We start from the raw sequence: 13,539 nt of genomic DNA on the forward strand, positions 1-13,539 counted from the left end.
ATTGCAGCAGGCGAATTATCGGTGGCTATGTGTATAAATTATTCAGACTGTAATTATATGGCAGTGGGTTATTGTAGAATATTAAAAGCGTGGAAATTGTGCGGGTAAGTATGGCTATGATTTTTGCTATCGTATTAACAAAATAAAAGTTGCTCGTGTATTCTCGTTTAGTAAGGAATTGACAGCAAAAAATAAATTCAAAAATTTACTCAGACCTTAAATTAATCTCTCAAGTCTTTGAAATGAACAAATTTTGAATTGAAATTATTTCACGTGCGCTGAATATGAATACAAAAGACAAAAACGATAAATCAGAAAAAAAAACAAAAGCGAGATTAAAAAATAAAATAGTGAGATAACATTTTTTAAAAACGTACAAGAAATAAACATTTTCAAACTCTCCAAAAGATTTGCAAAATTGTTGTTAATATTTCATAATACGCTTATCTTTAAAAAAGACCGTAACATTAATTCAAGCAGGAACAATATTTTTATCACAATTGAAGGAGAGAGAGCAAAAATAAAAAAAACATATTGGACTAGTTGAATAATTGTCCGTGTGATTACTGATTTTCGAGCAATTTGCTTAGCGGGATTAACTAATGTGTGAGAACGAGAAGATAAAGAAAAAAAAAAAAACTATAAGAATAAGTAAGTGTCGTCAAAAAGAACTTAGAAATAAGGTTTAGAACACCTCTACTAATTTGTTTAATATAATTTTTTTTTAGTTCAATATAACGTATAAGATTATATTAAAACGTGTAATTCACGTATAAATTAGCAACACCGATGAGAAGAAAAAAAAAAGATTAGCACAATACCAAAATTTACGTATATGCATATAATACATGATAATTAAACTACAGTAAGCTTTGGATTAACTGTAATTAAAAAAAAAAAAAAAAAAAAATAGAAAAAAGGAAAAGAATAACACGAAATAAAAATTGCAATGCAGAAAGTATTTCATGTGCAATGCACCGTTCCCATGCTGCACTACGTATAAAATACTAATAGACTTGATAACGTTGATATGCATTCGACGTGTAACTATATTTCGGTACACAATCAAAGTACTACTTCTTCTCACCTGTACTTCCCGTCTTTCCAAGTAGCGCAGCTATATCCGGAAAACATATAACAAGTCGTTAAAATATAATTATATTTATATCTAGGTTGACGTTGTATATTTTTTAAGCCTAGATTAGTGGGTATATGTTGAATATTTTTATAGGCACCGATGACGGACGGTTTAAAAATAATTTCGACTTTCGGAAAAAAAGAAAAAAAAAAAAAAAAATTCTAAAGATATTCGAAAACTAAAATGTTTGCCAAGCGATATGAGAATCGAGATGAAAAACTAGAATCTAAAACAAATAAAGAATAATGTGAAAACTGAAGATATTGACGATTGGCTGTCTAGTTGTTATTTTTATTTTTATTATTTATTTCACATCGAAGATGTTGGAAACCGTCCACTAGAAGTTTTATGTTATTAAGATGCACGTAAAATTTTACGAACGTGAATACAACGTGTTAATGGTTAAAAGCACACTTTTTGTTGCTTCAACACCTTCGGGATGCGATAATCTAATTCAAAGTATCCTCGAGTAGACCGATAAAATAAGACGAGTCGTTATTATTTGAAAAAAAAAAATGTCTCATTCATTATTCTAACACTTTAATACATAATATTATAGGGTGAGCGATAATAATTATTTCGTAAACATAATTCCATCGGTCAATATTTCGCGTCATGTTTGTTACGTTATAGCCGTAAAAAATATGGTTATGTATTCGGTTTTTATAACCGCTGAAATACCACTAGGTATAATGTAATATGCACTTTAGATGTAAATTTATGTATTGACAATATTGCTCGATATGTATTATGAATACATTTGTATTTATTATCTATGCGTATATATATATGTATAGGTAATAATCTATACACACACAATACATGTAAGTATATATGTATAAAATAATAATAAATATATGCATTGTGTGTAATACACAATCCTTCCAAGAGTTAGAGACGTATTTGATACGGGGGTTGAGATGGGATGGGGTGTTGTTCAGAGATACGGGGTTCATTATTTGCAGCGGGATATTAATTGTTGTAAACTTTCGAGGGCCGTCCAATTAGCCATATCTCTACGTAATGTGCAAGTTTTGCGTTGCAGCCAGCCGTAGAGGTTGCGGATTTGCCATTGAAATCGCGGTACTATCATACGTGTTCTATGTGCAACGTCCGATTTGCGGAAATATTGAGACAATTACAACAGTAATCAATTTTCTGATTTCAATGGAGATTTTATCGGAATATCGCAAAGTTTTGTTGATCTACTTCGTATGAACTATGTATGCGAGTCCTGCGAAGTTAATTTGCTACATAATGTATTGTCAATTCTTATAACCTCGAAAACCAAATTTGGAGCAAACCTTGCAAAGTATGTAGGTACCTTTTTACAATATTTTTTCAATATTTCAAACTTCGCGAAGTTACGTTGCTGCAATGTTTCTGTAATATTTCAAATTTCGTCGAGTTAGAGTACAGCAACGTGTTTGTAATATTTCGAGCCTTGCAAAGTACCTTTTTACAATGTTTTTTCAATATTTCAAACTTTCCGGAGTTACGTTGCTGCAATGTTTCTGTAATATTTCAAATTTCGTCGAGTTAGAGTACAGCAATATGTTTGAAATATTTCGAGCCTTGCAAAGTATCTTTTCACAATATTTTTTCAATATTTCAAACTTCGCCAAGTTACGTTGCTGCAATGTTTCTGTAATATTTCAAATTTCGTCGAGTTAGAGTACAGCAACGTGTTTGTAATATTTCGAGCCTTGCAAAGTACCTTTTTACAATGTTTTTTCAATATTTCAAACTTTCCGGAGTTACGTTGCTGCAATGTTTCTGTAATATTTCAAATTTCGTCGAGTTAGAGTACAGCAACGTGTTTGTAATATTTTGAGCCTTGCAAAGTACCTTTTTACAATATTTTTTCAATATTTCAAACTTTGCGAAGTTACGTTGCTGCAATGTTTTTGTAATATTTCAAATTGCGTCGAGTTAGAGTACAGCAATATGTTTGAAATATTTCGAGCCTTGCAAAGTATCTTTTCACAATATTTTTTCAATATTTCAAACTTCGCCAAGTTACGTTGCTGCAATGTTTCTGTAATATTTCAAATTTCGTCGAGTTAGAGTACAGCAACGTGTTTGTAATATTTCGAGCCTTGCAAAGTACCTTTTTACAATGTTTTTTCAATATTTCAAACTTTCCGGAGTTACGTTGCTGCAATGTTTCTGTAATATTTCAAATTTCGTCGAGTTAGAGTACAGCAACGTGTTTGTAATATTTTGAGCCTTGCAAAGTACCTTTTTACAATATTTTTTCAATATTTCAAACTTTGCGAAGTTACGTTGCTGCAATGTTTTTGTAATATTTCAAATTGCGTCGAGTTAGAGTACAGCAATATGTTTGAAATATTTCGAGCCTTGCACAGTATCTTTTCACAATGTTTTTTCAATATTTCAAACTTTGCAAAGTTAGGTTGCTACAACGTTTCTGTAATATTTCAAATATTGTGGAATTAAAGTACAGCAATGTGTTTGCAATATTCTGAACCTTGTAATGTGAATTTTTGAAATATATCTGTAATATCTCAAACTCTGCAAACTTACATTGCTGCAATGTGTTTGCAATATTGCTCACTGTTACTGTGGGCCAGATAACTAAAGATTTGCAAGTCAGAGTTTCTCCCTCTCCCCTATTTTTTTTTTTTTTTTAATCACACCAAGTTCAATAGTCAAACAATTATTAAATCTTATGGACATTGTTGCGAGAACTATAAAATAAACATGTATGAGATAAAAAACTGCGAGTATTGATACAGAATCACCCATTTACATGCTGCGTTAGTTCTGTATGTATGCACGTGTGTATGTATGCATGTATATATATATATATATATATAAGCGTTAAATTGTAAGTTAAGCGACGCTGGAGGTGAACGAGAGTCTTATTATGCCGTCCAACAGCGCACTTAAATCACAACGGAGGAGCTTTTGCCAACTGAATACTAAAACTGCGAAACCGAACCCACTAATTAAGTTATTTTATACCAATTCTACGGTTAATGCATCGTACCATAGAATGTACATTACACCCTCAAAGTTCGGCACAAAGTTTTCCTGTACAAAAGGTCCCATTTTCTGCTACAACGAGACCAATAAAAAATATAATCACGTCCTCTACAAATATCTCAAAGTATCGACGAGGTTCAATCGGTTACAGTTTCTTCCTCGCAAGTCGTGAACTTCGCTTCGACCGAAACATTGCTTTCCGTAATGTGCAAAGTGTGCGAAATGTTTTTTTCTCTTTTAACATACATAAACCGAGAAATGCACGTAAAATTGTAAGGTCGATAACAGACGCCATTGATCGGTACTCGGGGTAGTCCGTTGTTCGTTATAGACGCGTTGGAGTGAGAATAATTGCAGTTTGCAATCTGACGCAGCCGCCATTAGCAAAATACTGACAATAATAATAATTATAACAACGACAACAACAACAGTAATAATAACAACAATAATAATAATAATGATAATAATAATAATAATAATAAGCGATACAGAAATCAAACCGTCGTTAGTCAATGCTTCGCTAATTGGGTTATCAATTAAATCTAGTTTAGTAATGGTTAATACTATACCAGGCAGTGCGACACGTACATAGCGACATACCTGCAGTTGAATTTGCCAACCCGCTGAGCGCTGAAACACACGCAACCACAATAATTGTATATCAGCATGCGTCGATGTTTAGTGGTGGAAAAATTTTCATGAGATTCAAGAGTCAGTCTCGTAAAATTCCCTTGTAGATACCAGATTGTATTTTTCACGCAAAACGCGCGTCAAATTTTCTACAACAATCTCAGTACTCTTCGTGTGGTAATGAAGAACGGTAAACGGAGAGCACAAACAGTGAGAAAGAAAAAACCAAAATGTTGCAAGTTTTTACAGAGCCTGTACCGATTTATTTTCATCCTTTGTCGGTCGATTTAACCGTTATCGTGTACGTACGCACGTCGTACGTGTTACACATCTGTGAGGTGAATATGGTATTTTACTATACCATTTGCATGTTGTAACAACGTTAAAGCAAAAGCGACAGAAATACTGCATGCAATAAATTAATAATAACAATAATAATTGTAATAACAATAATAGCAACTATGGTAATAATAACAGCGATAATGATGTTTGCAAAAAAAAAAAAAAAAAAAATGTTCCGGTTCGATTACTTTTTTCAATATTCTCTGTTTCTGAGCTTTAATTAAAAGTTAAGCTCAACTATCAGGAATTTCAGCTGATGTGTATAGAAAGTATTGTATATGCAAATTTTTTACTAACGCGAATATTTACACATTCAAAAAAAAAAAAACAAATAATAAAGTCATTTCAAAGTAATTAAGTATTAATTTTGGATGACATAAAGAATAAAAAAATGTCTACAGAAGCAAGGATAGTGAAATTTTGGATTTGGCGAGGGTGTGGAGGAGGAGACTCGAAGGGTGAAGTTAAAGGACTGTGATTCTTTTTCTTCACTCACTGTTTGGAGAGACTTGGAGGTTTCCGTTTCCGCCTGTCATGGCAGCCAGAGTTACGAGGTTTTGCATACTCATCGGTGACACTCCAGCCCCTGTTGAAAAACACAGGGATACTTTGAATTAGTCGAGTGGCTTTTTCAGTTCTTATCACTGTTGTAACATTCAGTGTAAATATTGATGCACGTATGTAGAATTCCATTCCAAATCAAGAAAATTTTCATCAATCTTAAAAACGTCCAAACAAAACAAGAAATTCTTCAGAATTTACCAAGAATTTCAAAGCAGGTGAAATTTTGAAAATGCTGAAATATTTGCAACTCAAAGGTGATTTTATACAATAATACAAAAAAATTTTATTGACTGTATTAGAGATTCAACGATCACTTGAACATGTTTCAGCGAAATCAAAAACGGTGAGGGTAGAAATCGGTTGATTTGGCACGAAATGTCCGATGTGTAATGAGTGGTGATGTGGTTTAGAAAAATTTTGAAAAACCCGAAACCGCCGTTCTTCGCCTACTTCAATGTATCGTAAGCCGGTAGTTAATTAATCAACCCCTCGCTCTGCTCCGTTGCAGAGTGATCTACCGTATAAAGGATGAATTGCTCTAATTAACCCGACGTCAACGATCCTTGGACAATAAATTGCCTTCCCCCCCGATTGATAAAATCTAATGAAATTCAGCGTGTAGATGTGCGTGTTTCAATCGTTGATTAAAAGTTGTACAGAGCGTTGGGAATGATTGGAATTGACGGAAAAAAAGGAAAAAAAAAAAACAATCAGAGTTATGACCCAAAAATTAGTGCTCGAGGTTTTCAGCCCATAACACGGAACATTATCAAGTTGTGCTAATAAATTTGTGACATCGCGGTAGGATTCGAATAAAAGTGTCGATGAACTGGCAAACGATGATTAATAGTAACGAAAGACGGAGCCTGGTTAAAATTCCGAATTTGAAAAGTTCCGAAATCGCCAAATTCCGATTTTTTTTTGGAGATGTTATTTAAAGTAAACAAATCAAACTCTGACGAGAATGGTCCGAAACTCGATGCTCAAAATTCCTAAAGGATAAAATGCTGGAAGGGCACAACTCCAAGTCAAAGTTCCGAAAATGCAAAAAGGAAAAAATTTTAAAATCCGAAACATCGAATTTCACCAGTTTGATCTTTCTTTGTTCTGGATTCTCGATATTTTTACGTTTGGAATTCTGGTCATTCTGATTTCCGCTTTTTCTGATTTTTTACGCTCACTCGTTGAGTAAACTACACGACTGTGTGAGTATACTTTACTTTTCGGAACTTTGCTCTATCGTAACTTGATTTTTCGAAACCTTGCATGTCGAAACTTTGTTGTTTTGTCAAATTTTGATTTTTTTACTTCAAATTTCGCCAGCAAATAATTCGGATTTAGGCGCTATCGGAACTTTTCAAATTTGGAACTTAAAGTCCGCCCCTGAAAAACGTTAGTCTCCCGTCTTCCACATACATAAACATGTGTCAATATTCAACAACTAATCTTCTAATTCGACAATCGATCAAATTTCTAAATATCCGTTCAATAAAAAATAGTTTTACACTCGAAATCAACACTAATTCTAGCCAAATGCATGATGAAGACACGAGTTAAAAAAAAAAAAAAAAATGGTGGACTCTCAAATTGAAATACTACACGAATATAAAATTTCAGCCATGATTAAAGAAACGTTTCATAATGAATCCGATAACCATGATTTCAAAATAATCGTCTTTTTTGATTTTCTGGAGATAGCTTGAGCAAATTTTTCCTTTACTTGTTTCCGATTCATCTGTAATTATTATTTTATTACATCGCTCTCTTTCCTGAAAATTATTCAAACTATAAAAATTCGAGTGATACGAGAAATGGTAAAATTTCCTGACTCCTATTAACGCAACGATTTTAATTGGAACCCGTTAGCCTGCATAAGGCGAAGATTAGTTGAATGTCCTCGTTTTTGAGTTTATTGCTGCAGTTTTCTCATCAAGATGAGATCTTAGTTATAAAATGTGAATGGCGGAGAAGGATAACTCGCGGAATGCCTTAAAAACAAGCTGGGGACATTAATTCCTTCTCCAATCTTGAGGTCCAAAGCCTCTAAAACCCGGGACACGTTTCCTCCTCGACGTAACGTCCGACTTAGATGCAGCTAATAGACGCTATAAAGTTACCGTGGCTGAAGCTCACGGAGGCGAATCCCGTCAAGCTAGTTAAACTTCGGATAAAAATGCGCTCGTTAATCTCTTCGACTTGGTGTCTCGAGTTTAACGCCGTCGTCAAAAATATCCGATATGCCTGCATCCTTTATTGTTACATCGTTTTTCATTGTCTATAACTATTTACGAATTTGTATCACCCCTGGAATTTAATCTTCCTCTAGAAATCCCCTGGAACCTGCATCGAAGATAGAAAAAAAAAACAAAAAACGGATAAAACACAATAATTTGTCCCGGGCAGTGATCAGCAGTAAAGCTTTTCAATTGTAATGAAATTTCAACATCGCCGTCATACAAAATAATTCAGTCTGCAGAATTTTCCAGTTTTGTTCCAAGGCTTGAAAATTAAAAAAAAATCAATTTCTCACATGCCCTATAAATGTAACTAACTATTACGTCATTTTTGATCGCTTAAGTGGAGTAACTAACTGCTATATAATACATGCGATGAAAATAATCAAATAAGAAACAATTTGCAACGAAGTGATCCGCATTGACCCTGATAATATGCTCGACAGACGAATCTTATATAGCTCGACGCGACAATTTAACATCACGCAGTAGACAAGTTCAAGCGTTTAAACACCAGGGTTAAGTAGCGTATACATAGTAATCGAATTATCATATATTTGCGAAAAGTTTGACCTGCGTTTCCTTTGGCATGACATGAATTGATTTCATACGAAATTCGGTTTTAAAAATTGAAAAGCATTAAATTTTCTCAAAATTATGTTATTCGTTCAAAGTTATTCTATTCAGATATTTAATTTCCCAGCTATTAGAAAAAAATAAATTTGGCTGGAAATTCTAAGCAATATTTTACTGGATTTCACGTTTACCTCTACATTATACAAAATTAAAAATTTTAAATCATTAACCTGCATGACAGTTAAGTTCAGAAGATTTAAAAAAATATACAATAATAACATGATAAATGATCCTAAAAAAAAAAAATTATAATTTCTACGACCTTTGTTCTCAGAAAACAATGGAACGTAAGCTAATTTGGGAATTGGAACACACTCTGGTATTTCTCTGAACTTGCGAGTCACCTTAGTGATGTAATAATAATAACAACAACAACAACAATAATAATAATAAGAACAACAACAACAACGCTAAAATTTCATGGGTAAAAAATTTTTACTTGTCATTGTGCTCGTATACACGCGAAGCGGAGTATTGCAAAATACTTTATACGAAAATTGCAAAACTTATATGAAACCTAAATACACTTTTTCTGACATATATATTATATGAAGATATATTTTTATACAAGTAACGTTATATAGTTAATTTTTGAACCCATTACATTTTCTTTATAGGGTGTGTAAAAAAAATATTTTTTTTTCGGCTTATTTTGCGGCCACTCCTTACAATTTTAAGACCCCAAAGATTGTATTATGAGTTGAGAACAAGATGTTTATCCAATAAACAAATTTTTTTATTGCACAGTTGCTATTGTTTATAAAAAAAAAACTATGAACATAAGATTTAAGTCGCCAAACTATCACTATAAATAGAATTGATCTGAATTGTTACGTAGAACACGATGGTGTTGGAAAAAAAAATTTCAGCTCAAAAGTGTTCATAATTTTTTCATTGTGGTATGAAAAAAAATTTGAACATTGGATGAAACATTTGTTTTTAACCTCAAGTACAATCCTAATGGTCTAAACGATCTTTTCCTCCCAAAAAGTACGTCATAGGCGACAATTAATTCACTGTTGTAATTTGAAATGTCTAATGAGCGGCAGCTTCTCATTAATCTACAAAGTTTGGTCTGCGCGAGGATATTTCTTTCTACCAAAACCAAAGTTTTTAGGGTTACCAGCAAGCAAAATAGTTCCTTTTTGATACACCTTACTGCTTGATCAAAGTTACAAATGAAAAAAAAAAGTTAACAAATGACTCCTTAATTTTATCCTCGACTGGGGAGACGTTATAAAATAAATTTCGAAACAAATAACATGAAACTTCTCTACGAGCCGTGTGGAAATAAAATAATAAAATTTGGAGAGCACTGACCGTACTCACCCGCCGAGTTGCTAAGAGACGCCAGCGTCGCTAGGCCTTGTAAATTGGCGGGGTTGATTTCCGGTGGACTGGGGACAGTTTGGGGCGCTGCGGGTGCCGGCGTTCCTCCCCCAAGACCGAGATGCTGCTGAAGCAGAAGCTGGTGCTGAACACTGGACAGAGCGTTGGCATTCGCCGCAGCGTTTCCAGGTGTGCCAGGATTCGAAGAAGCTTGAAGCTGCTGCAGAAGTTGGAGCGAGGCCGGCGCCAACGAATGCGTTTCGTTCTGAAACGACGGTAAATAGTTTTATACAACGCGAGCATGTTTACCTGCATTTTTTCACGCGTGTTTTCGGTACGAAAAGTAGCCGTTTCTATGACGGTCGAGTGAGAATGCGAATGCGCATGTGCGGAGTACTGTAAAGACCACTTCTGAGTCCTAGGAGTTGAAAGTGGCCTTTTCTACACTGCGCGCATGCGCTGCGGCGAACAAATCTGAAATTGCGCAACCCTAACCTCTAACCTAACCTCAATATCGTGCTTCGTGAAGAAACGCGCAACATACTCTTGTTATATAAATAATAGTGTGCGACAAGGAGGCGACGGTCTTTTCACCTCGCACATTTGCAATATTCGTATTAGGCTCACGTTCGACTTCCATTGCAAACTTAAGCTCGACCCGAAAAGACCGGGTTTGCCTCCTTGTTACACAATATACTATTTTCAGGCATTTGCAATTTTCACTGGTTTGAAATTTGAATTTCGAAGGCACGTTAAACAAGAACATAACTTAAAATTCATGGTCTTTTGTTAAAGTATGTGCGTGTTTATTTTTCTACTCACGGCAGATTCACCTAAACTTTTTACTCAGGTTCGACAAGCATCTTCGAAAAATATGGGTTTTTTTTCAATCGCGGAAAGCACATCACTTCAAGTTCCACTAACTTGTGATGAACAAGCACGTTCAAATTGTGTGGAGTCACAATAAAGAACATTTGTTGTTTGAGCTTCAAAAAGTTGATTACATTAATTTGCTCAAAACAAAAATAGACGTTGACCTTGATACTGAAGTTGAATACAGTTCTGAAGCACATTAGTACGTGTTTTTTCACAGTGATTTTTCAGCGTCGATTTTTTACGTCAAGACCATCCGCAGTTATATTTTTTCAAAAGGATAAAGCTAAGGTTAAATTTGGCATGACTAATGCTCAATTAACAAAAAAACAAAATAGCGATAAAATGATAACTTTGGAATTACAAAGAAATAAACCAGTGCTCAAATCGTTGAAAAAAAAACGAAAAAAAAACTTCATCTTCAGTAAAATCTCAGTGAAATCAAATATTTTAAATAATTGTTTGGTATCCGGAGAAAACGGTGAAATTACAAGAGAAAAAATATTAGTCAAATATCCGATTTAAAAAATACGAGTGCAAATCTGCTCTCTATTTTCATTTACCAATAACAGGTTGAAATAGTTTCGATTGGATAGTTTCAAGTTTCTGAACTGGATTACAAAAATTTCGAAACGTATTTAGGGAAAATTTGCAAATAAAGAGAAAGAGATGAAAAGCAGGTCAAAAAACGAGTTTGGCGGGTTGTAAGAGAATGATGGTTAATTTAAAAAAAGCGAATATGTAGTTCCATCGGTCGGTAGGAGAAGCTGAAAGGTAATTTAGTTATTAAAAGGAGCGAGGGTAGAGTTCGCTGCATGGCTTCAGCGTCGAACCGAGTCGACGATATTCGCAGGGACGAAATCATTCCGCCGATAATTTCGTTTGACGAAGTAATTAATTACGCAGAATTTTGTTTCGCCCAGGTTTCTTGACTCCATGTTTCCTCTTTGCTGGCTCCCTGGCCTTTCCTCTTGTCATTGGAAAAGCCCGAGTCCCTCTAAGTGCTTTGACATCGATGTTGCAGGAAGAAGTACATGCTGCTGAAATTCCCCCTGCATCCTCGCTTAATTAGCTGTACGGTTTAAGCTCGGAAATATGAGGATGCCAAAGGTTCCTTCAAAAGGATCTGGACTGCATTGAGGAAGAGGTCCTTTCAATGAGCGACTGTGGGAAGCTTAAGAACTTCTGTTATCAAAAGGAGGAAAACCATGATCATGAGGAACGAAAACGTTTCGTGATAGAGAACTCAATTCCTGGACTGGTAACGACTGCAAAATGGCCGCTACTACCGCATCAAGTCGATTGGAAGTTCCGTTTCTTCTTCCGTCGTTATAGTTTCCACCTCAGACTTTGTAGGACAGTCTGCATCCTTTCGTTTAGGTTTGTTCCAGAGGGATTTGAGTCTCGAACAACTATTTCACAGCGTGTTTATCACTGTCACCATGCACAGTAAGATAAGCAGCCAAACCAAAAGGTTTAAATCGTTGCAACGATAAACTTGATGGTTACTAGTGATGTGTCGGTATTTTTGATGAGAGTCACTGGTTTTTTTGATGACAGACTTAGCGATCGGATCTTTTCATGGTAATGACAACAAAACTTTCTTGGGAAAAGAATTTGACTGGGAATCAGGGGTTTCATTTTTTGACAAAGATCAGTAACTTAGAGTTCGACATCTCTTTGTCTTGGAAAAGGATTTGAAAGCCAGGAATAAAGCTACTGCAGTGGCATTCGATACTCACAGTCGTGAGGTAGTGAGGAGCCATGTTGACACCAGCAAGGTTCCAGAGGTTGGCCTGTATCTGCTGCATCCTCTTCTGATCCTTCTCTTTCTGCGTGTCAGCGAACTTCACAACCAATGGTGACGAGCATCCCTGAAACGAGAGGAGATAAATGTTTTGTATTGTATTTGTTATTGTCAGAATATACAGGGGTTGGCTTCAGACGCAGATGAAACAGCGGGTTCAAGAACGGAGGTGAAGAAGACGGAAAAGTACGACATTGCATAGTCGGGTGGAAAAATGGCAATCGAAAATGCAATCATGCCGGTTAATCAGTTTACGCTCGAGTTACACGCGAGACGAAACTTCGTCTTTTCCTTCCGTGCTTCTGTAATTGGAAATATTCATGATATTAAAATGGTGTCTGCTCCTGAATTGCTTCGAAGAAACAAGCTGAGCAGCAGAAGTAGCCAGAATCCTACAACGTCTTCGCATCCAGACGCTATGTATAACACTCGACGAGATGCGTATAAATAAATGCATAATACACTCCCACTTCTCCAACGCTCCTCTAACCGTGCATGGAAGATTTTAAAAAACCAAAAGAGAGCAAGTGGGATTTCAGACTTAGAATGCACCAGACTGGATTATTTCGAAGATCTGGATTCAGATAACAAGTTTCCGCGTTCCAATCGAAGTTAGAATCTCATCGATCACTGTGCGTTAGAAATGTTCGTATTTCTAGATTACTTTCTTCATGCAGTAAATGGTTTGACGTACTATAGAATCAGCCTGCAGCCAATCATGAGAAGATTGAACTCCACTATTCCATTTACTCGCATACAACAGTGACAACGGGTATGGACCTTGCGCCAAATTTTCATTCCCAAATGGCCCTCCACGTGATTTTCAAACTGGATTTGTATTTCGCTGATAAAAATTGTAAGTATGAAAAATTGATGCCAGATCTGGGATGCCTGCAGTGCATGAATCAATATCCGAAACCACTTGTGTCTCAAATCGCTGTGCTTTCAAAGCTCATTTTTTCACAGCACAAGAAATA

General features: G+C 35.3%; 1 protein-coding gene across 13 annotated transcripts in view; it reads right to left on the bottom strand.

The window, feature by feature from the left end:
* The window catches only part of LOC124297845 (CUGBP Elav-like family member 2), a 374,143-nt gene that overhangs the window by 19,341 nt on the left and 341,263 nt on the right, over window positions 1-13,539 (bottom strand). For 6 of the 13 annotated variants that reach the window (XM_046749175.1, XM_046749176.1, XM_046749174.1 and 3 more), the window contains 5 exons: window positions 12,498-12,629; window positions 9,874-10,147; window positions 5,616-5,705; window positions 4,736-4,777; window positions 1,088-1,117 (listed from right to left, as the gene is read on the bottom strand). In XM_046749175.1, coding sequence (XP_046605131.1) covers window positions 1,088-1,117; window positions 4,736-4,777; window positions 5,616-5,705; window positions 9,874-10,147; window positions 12,498-12,629 — 568 coding nt within the window. The remainder of the gene's footprint in view (window positions 1-1,087; window positions 1,118-4,735; window positions 4,778-5,615; window positions 5,706-9,873; window positions 10,148-12,497; window positions 12,630-13,539) is intronic. The other 7 variants (XM_046749177.1, XM_046749178.1, XM_046749181.1 and 4 more) reach the window with 7 other exon arrangements.

Source organism: Neodiprion virginianus, chromosome 2, assembly GCF_021901495.1.
Source record: "Neodiprion virginianus isolate iyNeoVirg1 chromosome 2, iyNeoVirg1.1, whole genome shotgun sequence".
Lineage (NCBI taxonomy): Eukaryota > Metazoa > Arthropoda > Insecta > Hymenoptera > Diprionidae > Neodiprion > Neodiprion virginianus.